The sequence below is a fragment of the Trichosurus vulpecula genome, chromosome 9 (assembly GCF_011100635.1).
Source record: "Trichosurus vulpecula isolate mTriVul1 chromosome 9, mTriVul1.pri, whole genome shotgun sequence".
NCBI lineage: Eukaryota > Metazoa > Chordata > Mammalia > Diprotodontia > Phalangeridae > Trichosurus > Trichosurus vulpecula.
The window spans coordinates 31478623-31495063 of NC_050581.1; the positions used below are offsets into that span (position 1 = coordinate 31478623).

The 16441-nt window shown below is 37.4% G+C and overlaps 1 protein-coding gene across 1 annotated transcript in view; it reads left to right on the plus strand.

Annotated features, from left to right (window-relative positions):
* Window positions 1-16018, plus strand: part of MCC (MCC regulator of WNT signaling pathway) — a 265718-nt gene extending 249700 nt beyond the window's left edge. Inside the window, exons 15-17 of the mRNA XM_036737648.1 lie at window positions 3443-3543; window positions 8299-8421; window positions 9853-16018. Coding sequence (XP_036593543.1) covers window positions 3443-3543; window positions 8299-8421; window positions 9853-10033 — 405 coding nt within the window. The 3' untranslated portion in view covers window positions 10034-16018. The remainder of the gene's footprint in view (window positions 1-3442; window positions 3544-8298; window positions 8422-9852) is intronic.
* Window positions 16019-16441: the final 423 nt, after the last annotated feature.

Below are 16441 nucleotides of genomic sequence, written 5' to 3' on the forward strand. Positions count from 1 at the left end.
GAAAATAGAACCAGTGGTTTGGGTGGTAGTCACTCCTAGGGCTCTTAGGCTTATTTCTTTATAGAGGCAGGAAGTCCACATGTATAGAATAGTGCACATATTTTCAGACTTTTTCAGTTGATCATTTTTGCTGATTTTTTTTCTCTTCCTCTTTTTCTTTCAAAAAACAATTATTTTGTTATTTGGGATGGCTATCTGTGAAGACATTGGGGGAGGATGCTGAAAGTAATTTTTGTGACATAAAAGCAAATGATATTACTAAAATTTACTTTAAAAAATTAAAAACAAAACCCTTGTAACAAATATGTATAGTCAAGCAAAACAAATTACCACATTGGTCTTGTCCAAAAAAAGTCTCATTTTTGTACCCTGTGTCCATCACTTCTCTTTCAGGAAGTAAGTAGCCTTTTCTTTATCATTCCTCTGGAATTCTGATTGCTCATTGCTTTGATCAGAGTTCTTAAGTCTTTTCAAGTGGTTTGTCTTTACAGGGTGGTAGTTATTGTATAAACTACTTATGGTACGCTAACTTCAGTCTGCATTAGTTCAAAATGAGGTGTCAGTGAAACTCCTACCATTTGTATAGACTTCTACATTCACCCCAGTCATGTGAGGCAAATCTCCTGTACCTCATTTCTGTTTTCTTCTCTAGTGAAACCTTTTCCCCCTTCCCTTTGCTTTCTACGCTTAAGATCATCAAAATATAGTAAAAATCACTCCCAGACCCTCTCTATCTTATTTGACTTCCTCTATGATCCCTGCTGACATCACAGTTTTTAAGGGATGCTTATATTACAGTTACTCCCTAGTAGAATGCAAAGACTTCATCCTTTCTAAAGGATACAAAGTCTTTATAAAGGCTTTATAAGTCTTTTTTCAGTTACTTACTTATATTTGCTTTTTTATGTTTCCCTTTACTACTGTGTGCTTCAAAGTTTCTCTTCAGTTATTGTATTTTCATCAGGAATGCTTATCTTTATACTAGTTTTTCTGGGTGAGTTATTCTTGCTTGTAAGCCTATACCTTTTGCCTTTTTAAATACCAAGCTCTCCACTCTTCTATAGTTGTAGCTGCTAAATCTTTTATGATGCTGACAGTGGTTCTTTAGTGCTTAAACTCTTTCTTTATGACTATTTGCAGTACATTTTCATTGACTTGGAAGCTCTAGATTTTGGCCGTGACATTTCTAGGAGGTTTCATTTTGAGATTTATTTCATAAGATAACTGTATTCTTTGTATTTTCACTCTTCTCTGGTTTTAAAATGTCTGTACAATTGTCTTTTACAATTTTTTGAAATATTATGTCTGATGGACAGTTTTCTCTGTTAAAACAAATTTGTATTTTGTTGGCTTGATGATCTTGCCCCTTTACCTTTTTTCTTTTTTCTGTTTTGCTTACTCTTAGAAGTATCAATTCCTGGAGGAGATAGAGAGTACTGCCCCGTGGTACAAATTTTCCTGCATGTTTGTTCATGAAGTCCATTTCTATCTCTTATTTCCTTATAATTGTTTTTCCTGTTTGCCATGAAATAATCTCTCTGATTACATGACACTCCACCCTTTGGATATCACTTCCCCTCTTTCCTCCCCACCCCTGCCAGAGTTATGATCTCTTATCTCCTGAGGCACGATGCCGTCCATGGAGACACAACACTCTCTTAGAGGTAGTGGTCTCTCTGAGCAAAAAATCCCTGCAAATTACACACATAGTAAAGCCTCCAGCTCCCATTATGAAATACTTCTCTCCCCACTTGGGAGAGTTCTTCAGTAGAACTTCTGTCAGCACTAGATTGATATTTCTCCCTTTCTTTCTGCCTGTTTCAACCTCTAATTTTGCTGCCTTACCCATTTTTACCCCTCTTCTTCCTGAAATACTATACTATTTTCTGTTCATTATTTACCATTTACTTGAATAGAATACATCTTATATTCCTCTCTTATCTTCTTCCTCCCCTTTTCCCTTTCATGCCCCCCTCTGTTCTGCAGTGTAGACCCACAAAAGACTGATTTACTGGAAACCAAAATATCATGAGGTTCAGTTCTTGCTGTATCAGGCCTGTTACTCTGCCATCACTTCAATTTAAGTTCTGCTTTTATCTTTATCTCTTTGTGTACTTTAAGAAAGAAATCTCTTAATGGTCCCTCCATTTATCTATTACTGTCCTTGTTTTTATCCTCAAAGTTGTCATATTGTTTCTATTTTTTCATATATATGTATATATACATATATAATTTCATATACACACATGTATATGTGTGTTTGTAAACACATACACACATTATATATATATGTGTGTGTGTATACACACATATATGTATATATAAAAATTTAACCACTTGCAATTTCCTTAGTAGCTTTATCTTTTTGTCTTGTGCTTCTGTTGTCTGGGGTGTCTGAAAAGTGAACAATCTTACGCCTGTTTTTGTTGAGTTTTCTTTGTAAAAAATACTTTATCAAATGTCCATCATTTTTCCCCTTGATGATTAGGCTCAGGTTTGAAGGGGTATCACCCTGGATTGTATCTTAAGCTCCTTTGCTCTTTAGAACACATTATTCCATTCTCTTCTTCTATTTCTGATGGGTGGAGAACAGACTTGTGTATTCAAATTTCCTTTCCTTTATATTTTGAAATCTTTCTCTTAATCATTTGTAAAACTTATTATTTGTCATTAGAATAGTTAAATTTAATCAGTATGTGTCTTGGAGTTTATAGCTTAGGCTTTTTTTTTTCCTAGAGGCAATCTGTAGATTATTTTGATTAGCACTTTATTTTCTGTGTTCAGAAGTTCTGGGCAGTTTTCTTGTATTATTTTTTTGCCTTATGGTGTTCATATTTTTTTGAGTTCTTCTAGAAATCCTATCCTTAAGTTGACTGTAGGTAGGCATCCTGTCTTCAAAATCAATATTTTTAAAACTAATTTTTTTCATCAAATATGCTTTTGCTTTTGTCCCACCTCCCCACCTCTGAGAAAGGAAAGCAAAACTACCCCTATAAATATGTATGTTCAGTAAAACACACTCCACTATTAGTCATGTCCAAAATACATGTGATATATATGTGTATATATTCACACATACATACATATATATCTTAATCTGCATCTTGAGTCTGTCATCTATCAGGAGGTTATTAGCATGTTTCCTCATGAGAGCTTTGGAATGCTGGTTGGTTGTCTTACTGAACTAGTTCCTAAGTCTTTCCGAGTTGTTTGTCTTTATAATATTGTTGTTATTGTATAAATTGTTTTGTTAAATTGTTTAAATTGTGTTCTACTTATTTCGCTCTGCATTTGTCTTCTTAAAGTGTAGACAGCTTTCAACGTGACTGTTCAACTGTTGCATATGTTCCTGCTTCATTTGTGTTTGCTCTGCTTCAGAGCAGGTTCAGGTTTCTAAGACAGTGCCCAAGTTACATTTAACAGCCAGTTGTATTGTTTTCAGGAGTGTATGGATGGAGCCTCATCTGTGGTATCACTAGCTGAGCTGAGAACGACATTCAGCGAGAATGATTTGGCAGCAGAAGTTACCAATGCACTGCGACGGTAGGTAGCCCTTATCGGCACACCAGAGCAATGACTTATTCTACTAGAATCAGATTTCATCTTGGATTTTACCAACTAATCAGCCAGCTCTTTCGGGATCATTGGAGCATAGAAAGGGTGGTACGGCCGGCAGCTGCTTGACCATTTTGCCATCGACTTTTCTACTTTGAAAAAGTGAATCTTTATGGAGAGGAAGTTAAAATAATGTTCAAAAAGCATGACACACTTTGGTGCTGGGCCTTTCAAAAAGAAAAAAAGCATATCTGTCTTCTACTAAAGAATCAGCAATGATTTTTGTTATGATGGTGATTTCTCCTACTTTTTGTTCTAGTCCACGTTTATTTTTTCCTTTTATTCCAAGTTATTCTAGATGGGGAGTTTTTATTGTTGCTGCCAGCTTTTCTGATTGTATAGTTAACAATTATAATTACTTTTCTGAGAGAGGAAAAAGCCAGCCATATTGATTTCCCTGCCAGGAGTAATTGCTACATGCTGGACAAACGGGATCAGAATCCACCAACTGGTTCCAAGTGAGCCATTTGGCTTCTGTCTTGTAAGCCCCTGACTTTTCAAATCTCCCAGATACCACAGGCCTTTTCTGGCAGAGGTGAAATAGGCATGAAATGCAGGATCTGCATATCATAAACATAATAGGAACCATTTTTTCTTTCTGTTACTGTGTATTTTAGTGGACCATCTTAAATTAGTTAGCATGAATTTCTCATTAAAGAGCCAGGAAATCTGGAACCAAAAAAGATCCAGCAGAAAAAAGAGAAAGAAAGAAACTCATGTAATTATACTGTAACTGAAATAGATATGTTTAGAGTAAATATAGCAGAAAAACCTGAGAACTGGTTTTGTTTTTAGTTTTGTCCTTTTATTTGTTTTCATAAGCTGGAAAGGTTTAAGAAAAAAAATATATTAAATCACAGCAGTTTAATTCCTCATTGCTTTATATCTGCCTTGCAGATAATTTTAAAAATATAAGCTTAAACCATCTACAGAAATAAACATTCAAATGAACAAGTAAAATAAAGAGAAAGATTATATCTAAAGCCATAAACTCCAAACCACGAACCATTTAAAATTATTTACAGTTAGATCTTGTTTTGACACAACAGAAACTTCCCCACAAACACCCAAACAAATCCCCTAAAAGTACATGCAGTTAGTTAAAAAGCCCGATTGCTAATAACACCCATCATCTTCCACTTTAGAGGCTTCAGTTGTTAATGGAAAAGAAGGATTTTTCCTTCAACTTTGATAATATGGCATGGACATTGAATATTGTTTGGACCCAGGTGTCGTTCCTCTTCAGTATTCTCTGTATAAACCATGTTACAGACAGACAGCTTGAGTTTATTAAGAGTATATTAACTCTGACAAAATGGGAACATCTTTGTACCCTTCTGATCTTTTTAATGTGTATTTTTAAACTTTTTTGCTCTCACTGATTTTTTACATTGTTGTTATCTGCGATCTCATTGTTCTAGTTATCTTCATGTAAGATTATATGCTTCCTTCTGTTTTTCGTATTTGTCATGGCTTATAATGTAATCATAGTCCATTATATAATATGTGGTATAATTTATTCAGCCTCTCTCTCATCACCAGACAACTATTACTTTAAAAAATACTATTCATGGGGAACACTAATAGGCAGGTAGGTGGCTAAGTGGGTAGAGGGCCAGATCTGAAGTGAGGAAGATCTGAGTTCAAAAGCAGCCTCAGATATTCATTAGCTGTAGGAACCCAGGCACATCACTTAGAATGGAGATAATACTAACACCTACCCCCCAGGTTTGTTTGAGGTTAAAATGGGGTCATATTCATAAAGCACTTTGAAAACCTTAAAGTACTGTATAAATGCTAGCTGGTAATTTTGTTTCTAATTTAGAAGCAGTGTTGCATAGTGGATAGAGGGCCAGAAAAACTTGGGCAAACCTGTTAACCTCTCAATGAATCAGACCATCCTCCAAGTCTATAGTTTGAGGAACAGTTGCTGATCTGCACTGGTAGAAGAGGTTTGTTCTCCAGAAGTTTCCTAGACCAATGTAAACACAGGTCCAAATCTCTTCATCCCATCCCCTTTAAAAAAGAAAAGAAAGGAAAAAAATTGCTGGGAGAAGTTTTTGGTTTTTCGATCCTGACAGATCAGAATTAGGACATCTTCTAATTCAGAAGGAAAGACTTAGGTAAGGACAAAAATCATCAAATAAGTTAGATTTAAAAAAAAAACAAAGAGAACAGGTAAACATTGTGCTGAGGAAGAAGCACTAAATTTGAAGTCAGACAATCAGGGTTTGCAACTCTACTTCATTGGGCCTCAGCTTCTTTATCTATAAAATGAGGATTTAAATTAAGTAATTTCTGAAATCTCTTGGGCCTCTGATACATCCTACACTGAGCTTTTGTAGGGACTGTGGCTAATCAGATCGTTCTAGTTTTGGATAAGACTCTTCTGTTAAGATTAATAGCCTCTTCTTGTCTTCCTGAAACTTCAGTGTCAGCCAAGGCCAGCTTGTTCAAATCTTCTTCCTGTAGTAGAGTTTTTTGGGTTTCTTGAAAACTATTTTCTTTACTAACTTTTCTGATGCTGTCTGGAATGGTACTTGATTAGATTAAACCCAAAACTTCTGAGATTACACATGAAAGCAAAACTGCCATCTGTTCTCATTCTTCTTTTTCTAGAATTACCATTAAGGTCCATCTGGATTATCAGATTTCTAGATATGCGTGCTGAGGCTTTTGTTGTTAGAGTGTTTGGATTCTGCTGGGGTTTTTGGTTTTTTTTTGTTTGTTTGTTTTTTTGAGGGAGGGTTTTTTTTTTTTTGGTTTGTTCTAAACTCTTGAGTTCCTGCCCTAATTAATGTCTGTGCTGTCTCTGTTCTTTGACCCAAATAAAATCCTGCAGTGATTTGATATACTACAACATGAACACAAAAGTCACAAGAGATTTTTTTTAAATGCATTCCTGTTGGATAGACTCTGTGCTTGTACTTACATGTAGTACATGCCTAGAATCTCAAGACAATAAACAAATTTTAATTGATCTTTTTTTCTACATTTCTGAGACATAGGTAGGAATAGCATATGTCTATTATGTGAATGGAGAAACTAGCCTTGAAAAGCTCAGTTGCTTACCCAAGGTGAGACAGCTAATCTGGGGTGGTCTTGTGCCTCTAGAGTCTGTTCTGACCCTGTTAGGTATTCCACCCTTGGTTTGCTGACAGATTATCCTTTGGTGAGTATGAGCCTAAACTTATGTAAATTCATGTGAGTAATGTACCCACTATGGCTAGCATCTGTTAGGACAGTTGGGAATTTGCACACTCCAAGAATGTAGCTTTGTATCTGTCAGCCAAGTGGTAAGTGTAAACAGACTGGTTCATGGATGCAGGTGTGCCAGTGAAAATGTTCCTAGATCAGCCCCCTTAAAGGGCAGACCTATGAAGTAGTAATCAAAGTGCCAACACCAGCCTGGTTATCAGTGGATTGGCTTAGGTATCCAAGATGGCATTGCTTTGCCTGCTGTGCTAGTGAGACAGGATCAAGACAGGAAAAAGACCCTTCTGCATGGTCACAAGGCTGACATGGTACCCTCACAGATGACTTCACATCTACCCTTTGTTACCCGGTCCTGATACGAAAGCCTGTAGAATTCAGAGCTAAACTTGTGGACAAATTGTGCTTAAGCCTACAATACTTCTCCAACACTGATTCAGTTGTGTGGAAGAGTACCTGCTTTTTTATACTCTGTAGCCAGGAAATTTCCTCCTGTCTATTTAGGAAACTGCAATGTGCCACCCATTTGTGGAATTACATATATGCTAGATATCTTGGGTCCTCATGTCCTGTGTCTACCAGATGGGCAGAGTTCATTTTCTTTTCTTTTTTCATTAACAACTGGCACCTGTGCTCCTCCTCTGCTCTGGAAGAATAGAAAGCTATACCGATAAAAATCATCGTTTTCTGTCCTCCATATCTGCAGACCACCTCATCTCCCTCCTCGGGAGACAGACCGTAGTGGAAATTTGCTGGGAAGTGCCAATGTTGAATCTTGTCACTACCACCTACGAGCTGTATTAGCAAGAGCAAGTAATTTAACTTCTTTGAGCCTTGATTTCCTTATCTGTAAAAATGAGACTAATGCCTCTGATATTTAATTCACAAGGTTGATATAAGGAGCGTATAAAATGTGAGAAAAGCACCTTGCAGACCTATCTGTGCCATCTCTTCTCCCTTTAGTGTCATGTCTGTTATTTCCCAGAAACTAGGTTTAGCGCAGAGCTGACGGTGATTAGTCGGCCTTCCCTTTTTGGTAATTACTGTGTAAAAATAGATTTGGTCTCTAGAAGATGAACTATATTCCTGGTCCAGACCATCTTGCCCTTCCTGTGAGTCTCAAAACATTGTTGAGCCTTCTCCTCATTAGACAGTCAGCTGGGCCAATGATCAGGAGAGTCTGCGTGTATTCTAACATACTCTCCTGTGGCTTCATGAGAGATACCCAACAGATGTGCCTCGTGTAGCCTCAGAGCCACTCTTCTTCCCGTTCATTTCTGTGACTCTTGTACTTCTCTGAAATAGAAACAGGCACTAAAGCATGACAGTATTCTGGGGAGGAGAGAGACATCATTACTATATGCCTTCACAGGTGAACTGTATCACGTACCTTACCCCTTGCTTCTGGTGCTCGTGTATTACTCACACTCACCATCTTCAGGCCCCTCAATGCCTCTTCCTCTGACACAGGGAGAAGAAACTGAAGGCCAGAGTACAGGAGCTGGTGAGCGCCTTGGAAAGACTGACAAAGAGCAGTGAAATCCGACACCAGCAGTCCGCCGAGTTTGTTAATGATCTGAAAAGAGCTAACAGGTAAAAACTCACAAAACCTTGGTTTGATTTCCTATCTTGCAGGCTGCCAAGTATACTCCTTCCTGTATTTTCACTTTCGTCAATATAGAAAGAATTGTATGAAATTGCATAAAATACCATCCCACCCCAGGAGGCTGGTTTAGTAGGAGCTGCCCCAAGATCTAGGCCCTCCAGTCAAAAGGACATGCCTCTTCCTGAGATGGGGCTTTCTATGCTAGTAGCAAATGTTCCAAAGGTGAAAAGCAAGGTGATGTTGGCCCCGGAATTCTATGTTTTGCAGCCTCTAGTGTCTGTCTAAGTGGTCCACATTCAGGAACTGCTTTGAGTTTTAGAGCTAAAAGAGGATAACTTGGGTACAAGTCCTAGGAGGCCAGGATATGGTAGAAGGAAAACCAAACATGGGAATCAGAGGGGCTGAGTTTCAGCCCCAACCCTGCTACTTACCAACCTTTGTGACTTTGCCTTCACCACTATGGTCTGTTTACTTGTCTGTAAAATGCCTAAATGACCTCTACAATCCTTTCTGTCACTAGATCCATAAGATGGATATTAGATCCTATCTCCTCCCAGACCAAGAATGAGCCGGTTTTGTTTTGGTGAACCATCTGTCACGTCTAGGAACAATCTTTTCTGTTTGTTTTATTTCAGTCTGTCTTGCTGGAGCAAGAGCTGGATCTCTCCTCCACCTCCCCCCCAAACCTCCCCGTCCCCAATCTCTAACTTTGACATCTTCTCTGCTTTCCATAACTGTTTTGGTCTTTTCTGTTACTTCAGATTGCTAGTATTACTTCCAGCGCTGCGGGAGTTAATTTAAATGATGGGATGATGGAGAATAGGATTTTAATTATAAAAATCCACATGCCATATTTCTGAGTATTATCATTTAAGGGAAGAACAAACTCATGTTGCTCATAGGGAGCATCAAGAGACAGATGGAGAATTATCTCTCTGGATAGATAATCTAGATACTCAGGTATTTTTGTATATACTCTTAATTGGTTATTTTTAATCATTTTTTTTCATACTGATTTGATATGGGTCTTTTAGGGCAGTTCATTTAGATTCTCTTTAACCTCCCCTACAGATGGACAGCAGGATTAGTGGATAGATGACTGTGTCAGAGCCAGGAAGACTATTGCTCAGATCCTGCTTCTGATACATATTACCTGTGCGACTCTGAATAAGTCATTTAACCTCTCAGTGCTCTAGGTAGCTAAGACTTTAAGTTGCAGAAATGGTCACTACCTGTGTTGCTAATGGGAGTTTCCTACAGCAATGAAACCACAGGTCCAGTCCCTTTCCTAATTTGTCCCTCAGCCTATCTGGCCTGCTCTCTTGCCCTAGGCTAATTATTCACTTTTAACTTAACCTCACCCTGTGCCAGTTTTATCTAGGTTATCTTCATACCAGCCTCTTTCCATTCCTCCATAGTAACCTGGTGGCTGCATATGAGAAAGCAAAGAAGAAGCACCAAAATAAACTGAAAAAGCTGGAGTCTCAGATGATGGCCATGGTGGAGAGACATGAAACCCAGGTGAGGATGCTCAAACAGAGAATAGCTCTGCTGGAGGAGGAGAACTCAAGGCCCCACACCAATGAGACCTCGCTTTAAAAGGATTCCAGGCACCAAGATTCTGCCCATAGAAGCTAATCCGGGGAGCAGGACCAGGAGAGTTAAAGAGCACCTGCCAGAATCTGCCATAGGGAGGCTGGAGGTATTTGTCAGGTTGACCTCCACTCAAGGGCATCATGGTCTTTAGTGTCCTCTTGGAGAGCTTCCCAAGAGACAGAGGTGATTCGCCACATATGTACTGTGCTTAAAGGGAATGCACCTCACATCAAGGTCCAAAGGAGAAACTATCAATGGCAAATAGACATTTCTTATGTTTGGGGTACCCTGAGGGCCTACCATACTTCACAGGTAATTGACCCCAACAGATTTGTTTTCAGCTCTTTCCCTCTTACCACCTTCCCTTTCCATCCCCCCTCCCCGCCCCGCAAAACAACACCACCACCACCTTTTGCAGTCTTGGGAGATACTATATAAACTGAGTTATTAGGTTTTCAATAATTTCAATGCTTTCTCTTTTTTTGCCCAGGCAGTGGGCCCATTCTTCCCCCCTGGCAATCCCAATTCCCTTAGCTTTCCACCTAACATGAGGATAAGTCCTGACATAGATACGGGACAGGTGTATGTTATGGTCTCAGGTGTCCAAGAGGTGCTTATTGAGATGAAGGCTGCAGTTCCCTGACTGTCCTTCACATTTGAAGTTTATTTTATAACTCCAGAGGGTCTCACCTAAGTGGCCTTTCATATTTCTGAAGCTGAAATAGAGTTGTTAGCGTATCTCATGTCATTCAGAATGTGTGTCCTTTAATGGAACAATATAATTTGGAAGTAATAGAAACTTTACATCTGTCCTGCTAGTCCCTGGGGTTGAGAAGGGAAATCTTCCATTGTGAATTTGGGATTTGAGCTCGCATCTCACCTCTCCTCTCCACCCAAAAAAAAAAAAAAATGTAACGAGTAGGTTACTCTTGGACACTACAGTGTAAGCAAAATGTATTTTTGTGGATTCCTCAAAAAAAGGCATCTCTTCACTTTTCCTGTAGAACTCCAGGGGTATAACACATTAAATATATACACCCATAGCTCTGGGTATGTGTTGGAATAAATACGTTTTGGCATTTGTGCTAAAGGAGGCAGTTCTTGTTATAGCAGGTGGAATACTCAAACTCAAGGCATTTTTCTCCATATTTTCCCATTATCCTTGTGAGCAAGAACATGGCTTGTGGCCTCTTCAGTCAAGGAAAGTGAAGATTAGCACACAGTGACATGTAGGAAGGGCTCAGATGAAGAGGGTATGGAACTAAAATGGGATGCACTTGCCCTCATCCTTCTTAGGAAGTTTTCTCTTAGATTAAAATTGTATTATTTTGTTTTGGTTTTTCCTATTGAGAGTTTTCTACTCCCATCTCACATACAGTAGATGCTTAACAGATGTTTTGAATTCTTAACCTTTCAACCATCTTAATCTCAATTCTTCTGATTAGCCTTTCTTCACTGACATTTTCAAGTTTACTTTGTGCCTGTGATATAGGGATTTTTAAAAGCCCGGTCTCAAATTAGCCAACAGCTAATCCTGTAATGGCAACATATGAGAGTCCATCCAAAGCTATTTAAGAAGTTTTTTGTACTATCATAGCTTGGTGTAAACTGAAGTGCACATAAATAATGAGTGACTAGGTAGAAGAAGCTGAAATTGGTCTGTAGTTCACTCTGTTATGAAAAAGTATAAGATTCATACTGAATAAAAAATAACATTGAGGTTCCTAGCTATAGAGGAAGAATTCAATTGAACAACCATTTATTAACGCATTATGCTAACTGCCAGGGACCAAACAAAATGAATCAGGAGTCTATGTCCTTAGGGAGCTTCCGGGCAATAGGAAATGTATAGAAATAAGAAATGCATTTGTTTTATTTAAAGGGAAACTGTGCCCATGAGCTTATATAATAACTAAGATCAAAAACTAGGAGGGAACAGCTCTTGGTTTCTCTACAAAAATAATCAGAACTGGAAGACTCAGTCTCACAAGACTCTCAGAGCTGGAAAGCACCTCAGAGATCCTCTAAGTCCAAGTCTTATTTTTGTGGGGCAGTGCAAGTAAAATGGCTTGCCTAAGGCGAGTAGCAAAGCCAGGCCTTAAACCCTTGTTTCTTGCTTTTTTCTACTACATTATAAAGTACTGAAGTTGTTAATCACATTGAGCCACTTGTTCCCCAAAAAACACTAGCTGATTAGACTATCAGTAACACAAGCCAACAATAACAGTCCTTCCTATTCTCATTAATAATAGCTAGCATTCATATAGCTCTTTAAAGTTTGACAAAGTGCTTTACTGATATTTTATCCTCCTAACAGCCATGCGGATAGAAACTGAGGCAAACAGAAATCATATAACTTACCCAGATCAAATAGGTAGAAAATGTCTGAGGCTAGATTTGAACTCAGGTTTTCCTGACTGCCGTCAGGCCCATCATTTTGCCACCTAGCTGCCTCTTTGTAAATATACACTAAAGACATACCACTTTACATATTGGGTGAGAAATTTCTTCCAGGGAAAAATGGAATAGTGTTGCTTACACAGTTGTCTAAGGAAATAGAGCACAAAAGGGAGAATTTTTCTTTCCCTTTTTCTTTCCAAATACTTGAAAAGAGTAATCCCCAGCCAAAGCTTGAACTTTAACAGTTCATTTAAAAAAATGTAAAATATGTATACATGTGTGTGCATACACACACACACTCACGCTCTTTAAATTTGGGGAAGGGGTCCAGACTTGTGTTTTCAGTTGTGTGAAAAGTTGCTCCATTTTAACAGCAGCTCCTCTATCTGCATCTTACAAAAAGTCAGTTTGCTCGTGTTCATGCATAGCCAGTATAGTATGTGGCAGAGGCAGGAAAGGAACCCAACCTCTTCCTGACTCAAGGCCTGTCCTTGCCATACTGTCTCTTTCATGGTTAGATTTACTCAAAATGAAAATTGGTGCTTAAGTCTTTTGTATAATAAACTGGTTCCACTTTAATTTTTTTTAAATTAAGGATAACAATATGTTTTAACTGATTATCTCTGGTTTGGGTAGGATATAAACAATTAGAGACAAAAGTCTATGGTACCTTCCAGTTCTGGGATTCTTTGACAATTATTCGACCAGGAGACCTTTATTTCTGTCTTTCTAGGTTCCAAACTACTATCTGTCAGATGAGCATTATGTCATTATTATAGTTCTAATTCATTGTTATCAAGGTGTGTAAAACTTTAGTGCCTCTCCCCACCCTCCACAAATAAAACAAAATACATGTTTTTTTTCCTCCCTGATTGCATTCCCCTTATGTTTAAAGTAAGCTGCCCCTGCCCCCTCTTTTACTATTTTAACCAGGGTGAGGTTGGGGAAGCATATTTCTCATTTTGTTTGGCCTTTACTGTAACAAATGTTTCCACAGGCTAGAGACACTGAATATATTTAGGTACCCTTTTTATTCCTTTTCTAGTGATGGGTAAAGAGGGTGTTGAGGGGGAAGGGAGTGTGATGGGTCGACACAAGCCCAGGGATTTCACTGCATATCAGCCCCAGTCTTAGCTGCCTGGGGCCTCAGAGGCCAAAAAGTACATCAAGAAAAGATCCTTCCTTTGACCCTAAAGTTAATAATCCTCAAGCCTTAATTGTTTTTTCTCTAGACTAGCCTTTATAGAGACTGGAATGAATAAGAGAAGAGGTGCTTAATTTTATTTGTCCTGTTTAAAAAAAAACTGGAAAGAGATCAACACAAGAGTCTTTGGTTCTATGCCCTTGGATTGGTTTTGATGTACCGTTAAGACCTTGAGTATACAAGATTTTAATAGCCTTTAATACGTGTTCTCCCCTTAAACTGACTTATATAGCTTTCCAATGAAAGAGCCTTTCAGGGAACAAAAGGTTTACATAAAAAAAAAAGATTTACATAATATTTACAAATCTCTTACCAGTATTCACATGCCTAAATCTTTTGGTGCCAGGCTCTCACTCTTTGCTGCATGTTTGGTGGTAGACTAACACCAGTTAACTAACTGATCTGTCCTGCATCAAATTAGATGCCAATTGAATATAATAGTTAAATTCTTCTTTCACATAACCTGTGTATATCCAAAACCTGTGCTTATAGAGGGCTTAATGAGCAGGATTCTCTGGTGAGACCCAAGAAACTCAACCTCAATTTAGAGTCTCCCTTTCTCCAAGGCTCTTAGGGAATATGGAAGATTGTTTTTTAAAAAACAAGCAAACCTGGAACTGTTTGAAACAATCCTGATCTTCCTAGCTGTAGCCAGATTGCTTTTCCTAAACAAAAAATTGTCCCACATATTCTTTATAAAGTATCCTTCAGTGTAGCCCCATATCCTAGGAGCTGTTTTACAATACCTTCCTTACAATAATTCCCTGAAGGACACAAAAAATTATATTTCTTCCCAAATTCCTGCTGGTTCATCCTTGCCACAGTAACAGGATTACTTTTTTTTTAAAACTGAGTTAATTAGTTAATAGTTAATTCTTTTTTTAGGGAGGGGGAATGTTTTGGGCAGGTGGAATTTTTCAAACTTCACTGGGCCACATAAACAATATTTTTATTATTTTCTCTGATAGCTGAGATAGCTATGCTGGAAAAGATGATTCCTTTATACAATAACCATTTCCCCCTTTTTTTTTACTCTGTGGAACCTAAAAAAAAATTCATTTACACACATCAATTAAGGAACTGTTTGATGCTTTAAACTGAGATTTGCAAATACTGTCTAATAATTCCAGAAGTCAGCCATTGTTTGGGAGTTTTTTTTTTTTTTGCTATGAAATAAAGAGAAGTATTTATTGCCAAAAAAGTCTTTATAAAAGTTTACCCAGTGACTTTTTAAAAAAATATTTCTTTTATTAAAATACACCTGTGTGCTGACAAGTCAACCAAAAGTGTAAAATGTTCTCCCTGTATGTTAAACCTTAAGTTAATTTACAGCAATTTTGTTGTATAATTATTTATGTTTAATAGGAAAGTTATTCTAATACCACAAATATCAATCTCTAGATTTAACTGACAATCTTAGATAAATTCCTATTTAGACTTCCTTGTGTTGTTTGCTCATTCACCCTTCTGTTACAGGATCTAGGAACATTTATACATATATAAAATAAATGCTCCTATGTGCAGGGACGCTGAGTAATTAAAGTGTTCTCTCTGAAAATTGACCCTTTGGATTAAATATATAAGTTAGTGGTTGTGAAATAGTGAGATTTTACAACCAGAAAGTAAAGTAATGAAACTTGGCCTTCAGTTGGGGGTGTGCCATTCTTTTACCAGTGAATACAACTTGATGCATTTGGCAAACATTAACAAGGGCCTTTGTTACCATGAATGAGCAATCATCTTAAAATAGCAGCTCAGCAAAGTAGAACAAGCTATAGATCCATAATCAGTCTGAATATTAACTGGAGGACATGTAGACAAATCTGGAGTTGCTACAGTGGCAGCAACTGTTGTGATGATGTGCTGTTAGCTGGAATATATAAAGTTCATTTAATTTTCATTGAGTGACTCACAAAGCAAAACCTCTTATCAATCTTAGTAATACAGTCAATGAAACTTCACTTATCTATTCCTAATAGAACTTTCAAATTGTTTGTATCTTATTTGCTTTGCATGAAAGCTTAGTTTTCCTGTTCTTTTTTTTAAAAAATTGTTCTACTTTTATATCACTCAAATTAGAATTGTTAGAAGATTTACACAAGCTTGAATGTATTGTCTGTTATTAAAGCACATGTGACTGTTTGGATTTGTCAGTATTGTTCAGTTGTATTAAGTGTTTCATTTACAAGTTGTCACTTTACACTGTACTATACCTTGGAATTTTTGATTCTTCACTTGTATGTACCTTTAGTTTTAGCTGCTGTATAATAGCTATTGTGTTAATATAGAATTGTAAAAAAAAACCAATCTGCATTTATTTATACAGAGACATTTATAATACTTATTTTACAAATGTTCTTATATTCTGAATAAATATTTCTAGTGCCATGATATAATTTGTCAAATATTCATCCTGTCTAAAAAAAATTAAGTAAACATAATTGAAGAACAGGTCCTAGGAAAGTGAAATCAAAATTTGTGGACAATTTAATTAATATGGTATATTTTACAAACTAATGTCAAATACCAGCATTTATCTTAAATCTAAAGGAATGCTCTCACTAGAGGACAAGAGTACAAATATATATCAAAATGGCTAAGCCCACAGGAACAGTATTTTGTAGGAATATAGTGCATCTAACTCCTGCCAAGCAAAATATTACTCTTACTTGTTTTATTGGAATTTGACAGAAGTAGGAAACCAATGGCTATAAAACTTGTTTTTCTTTGCCATGGAAACAAGCAAGTGAGTACAGCCTTCCAGAACTGGAAATTACCTGGGTAAGGAAGACTTACCAATACATTAT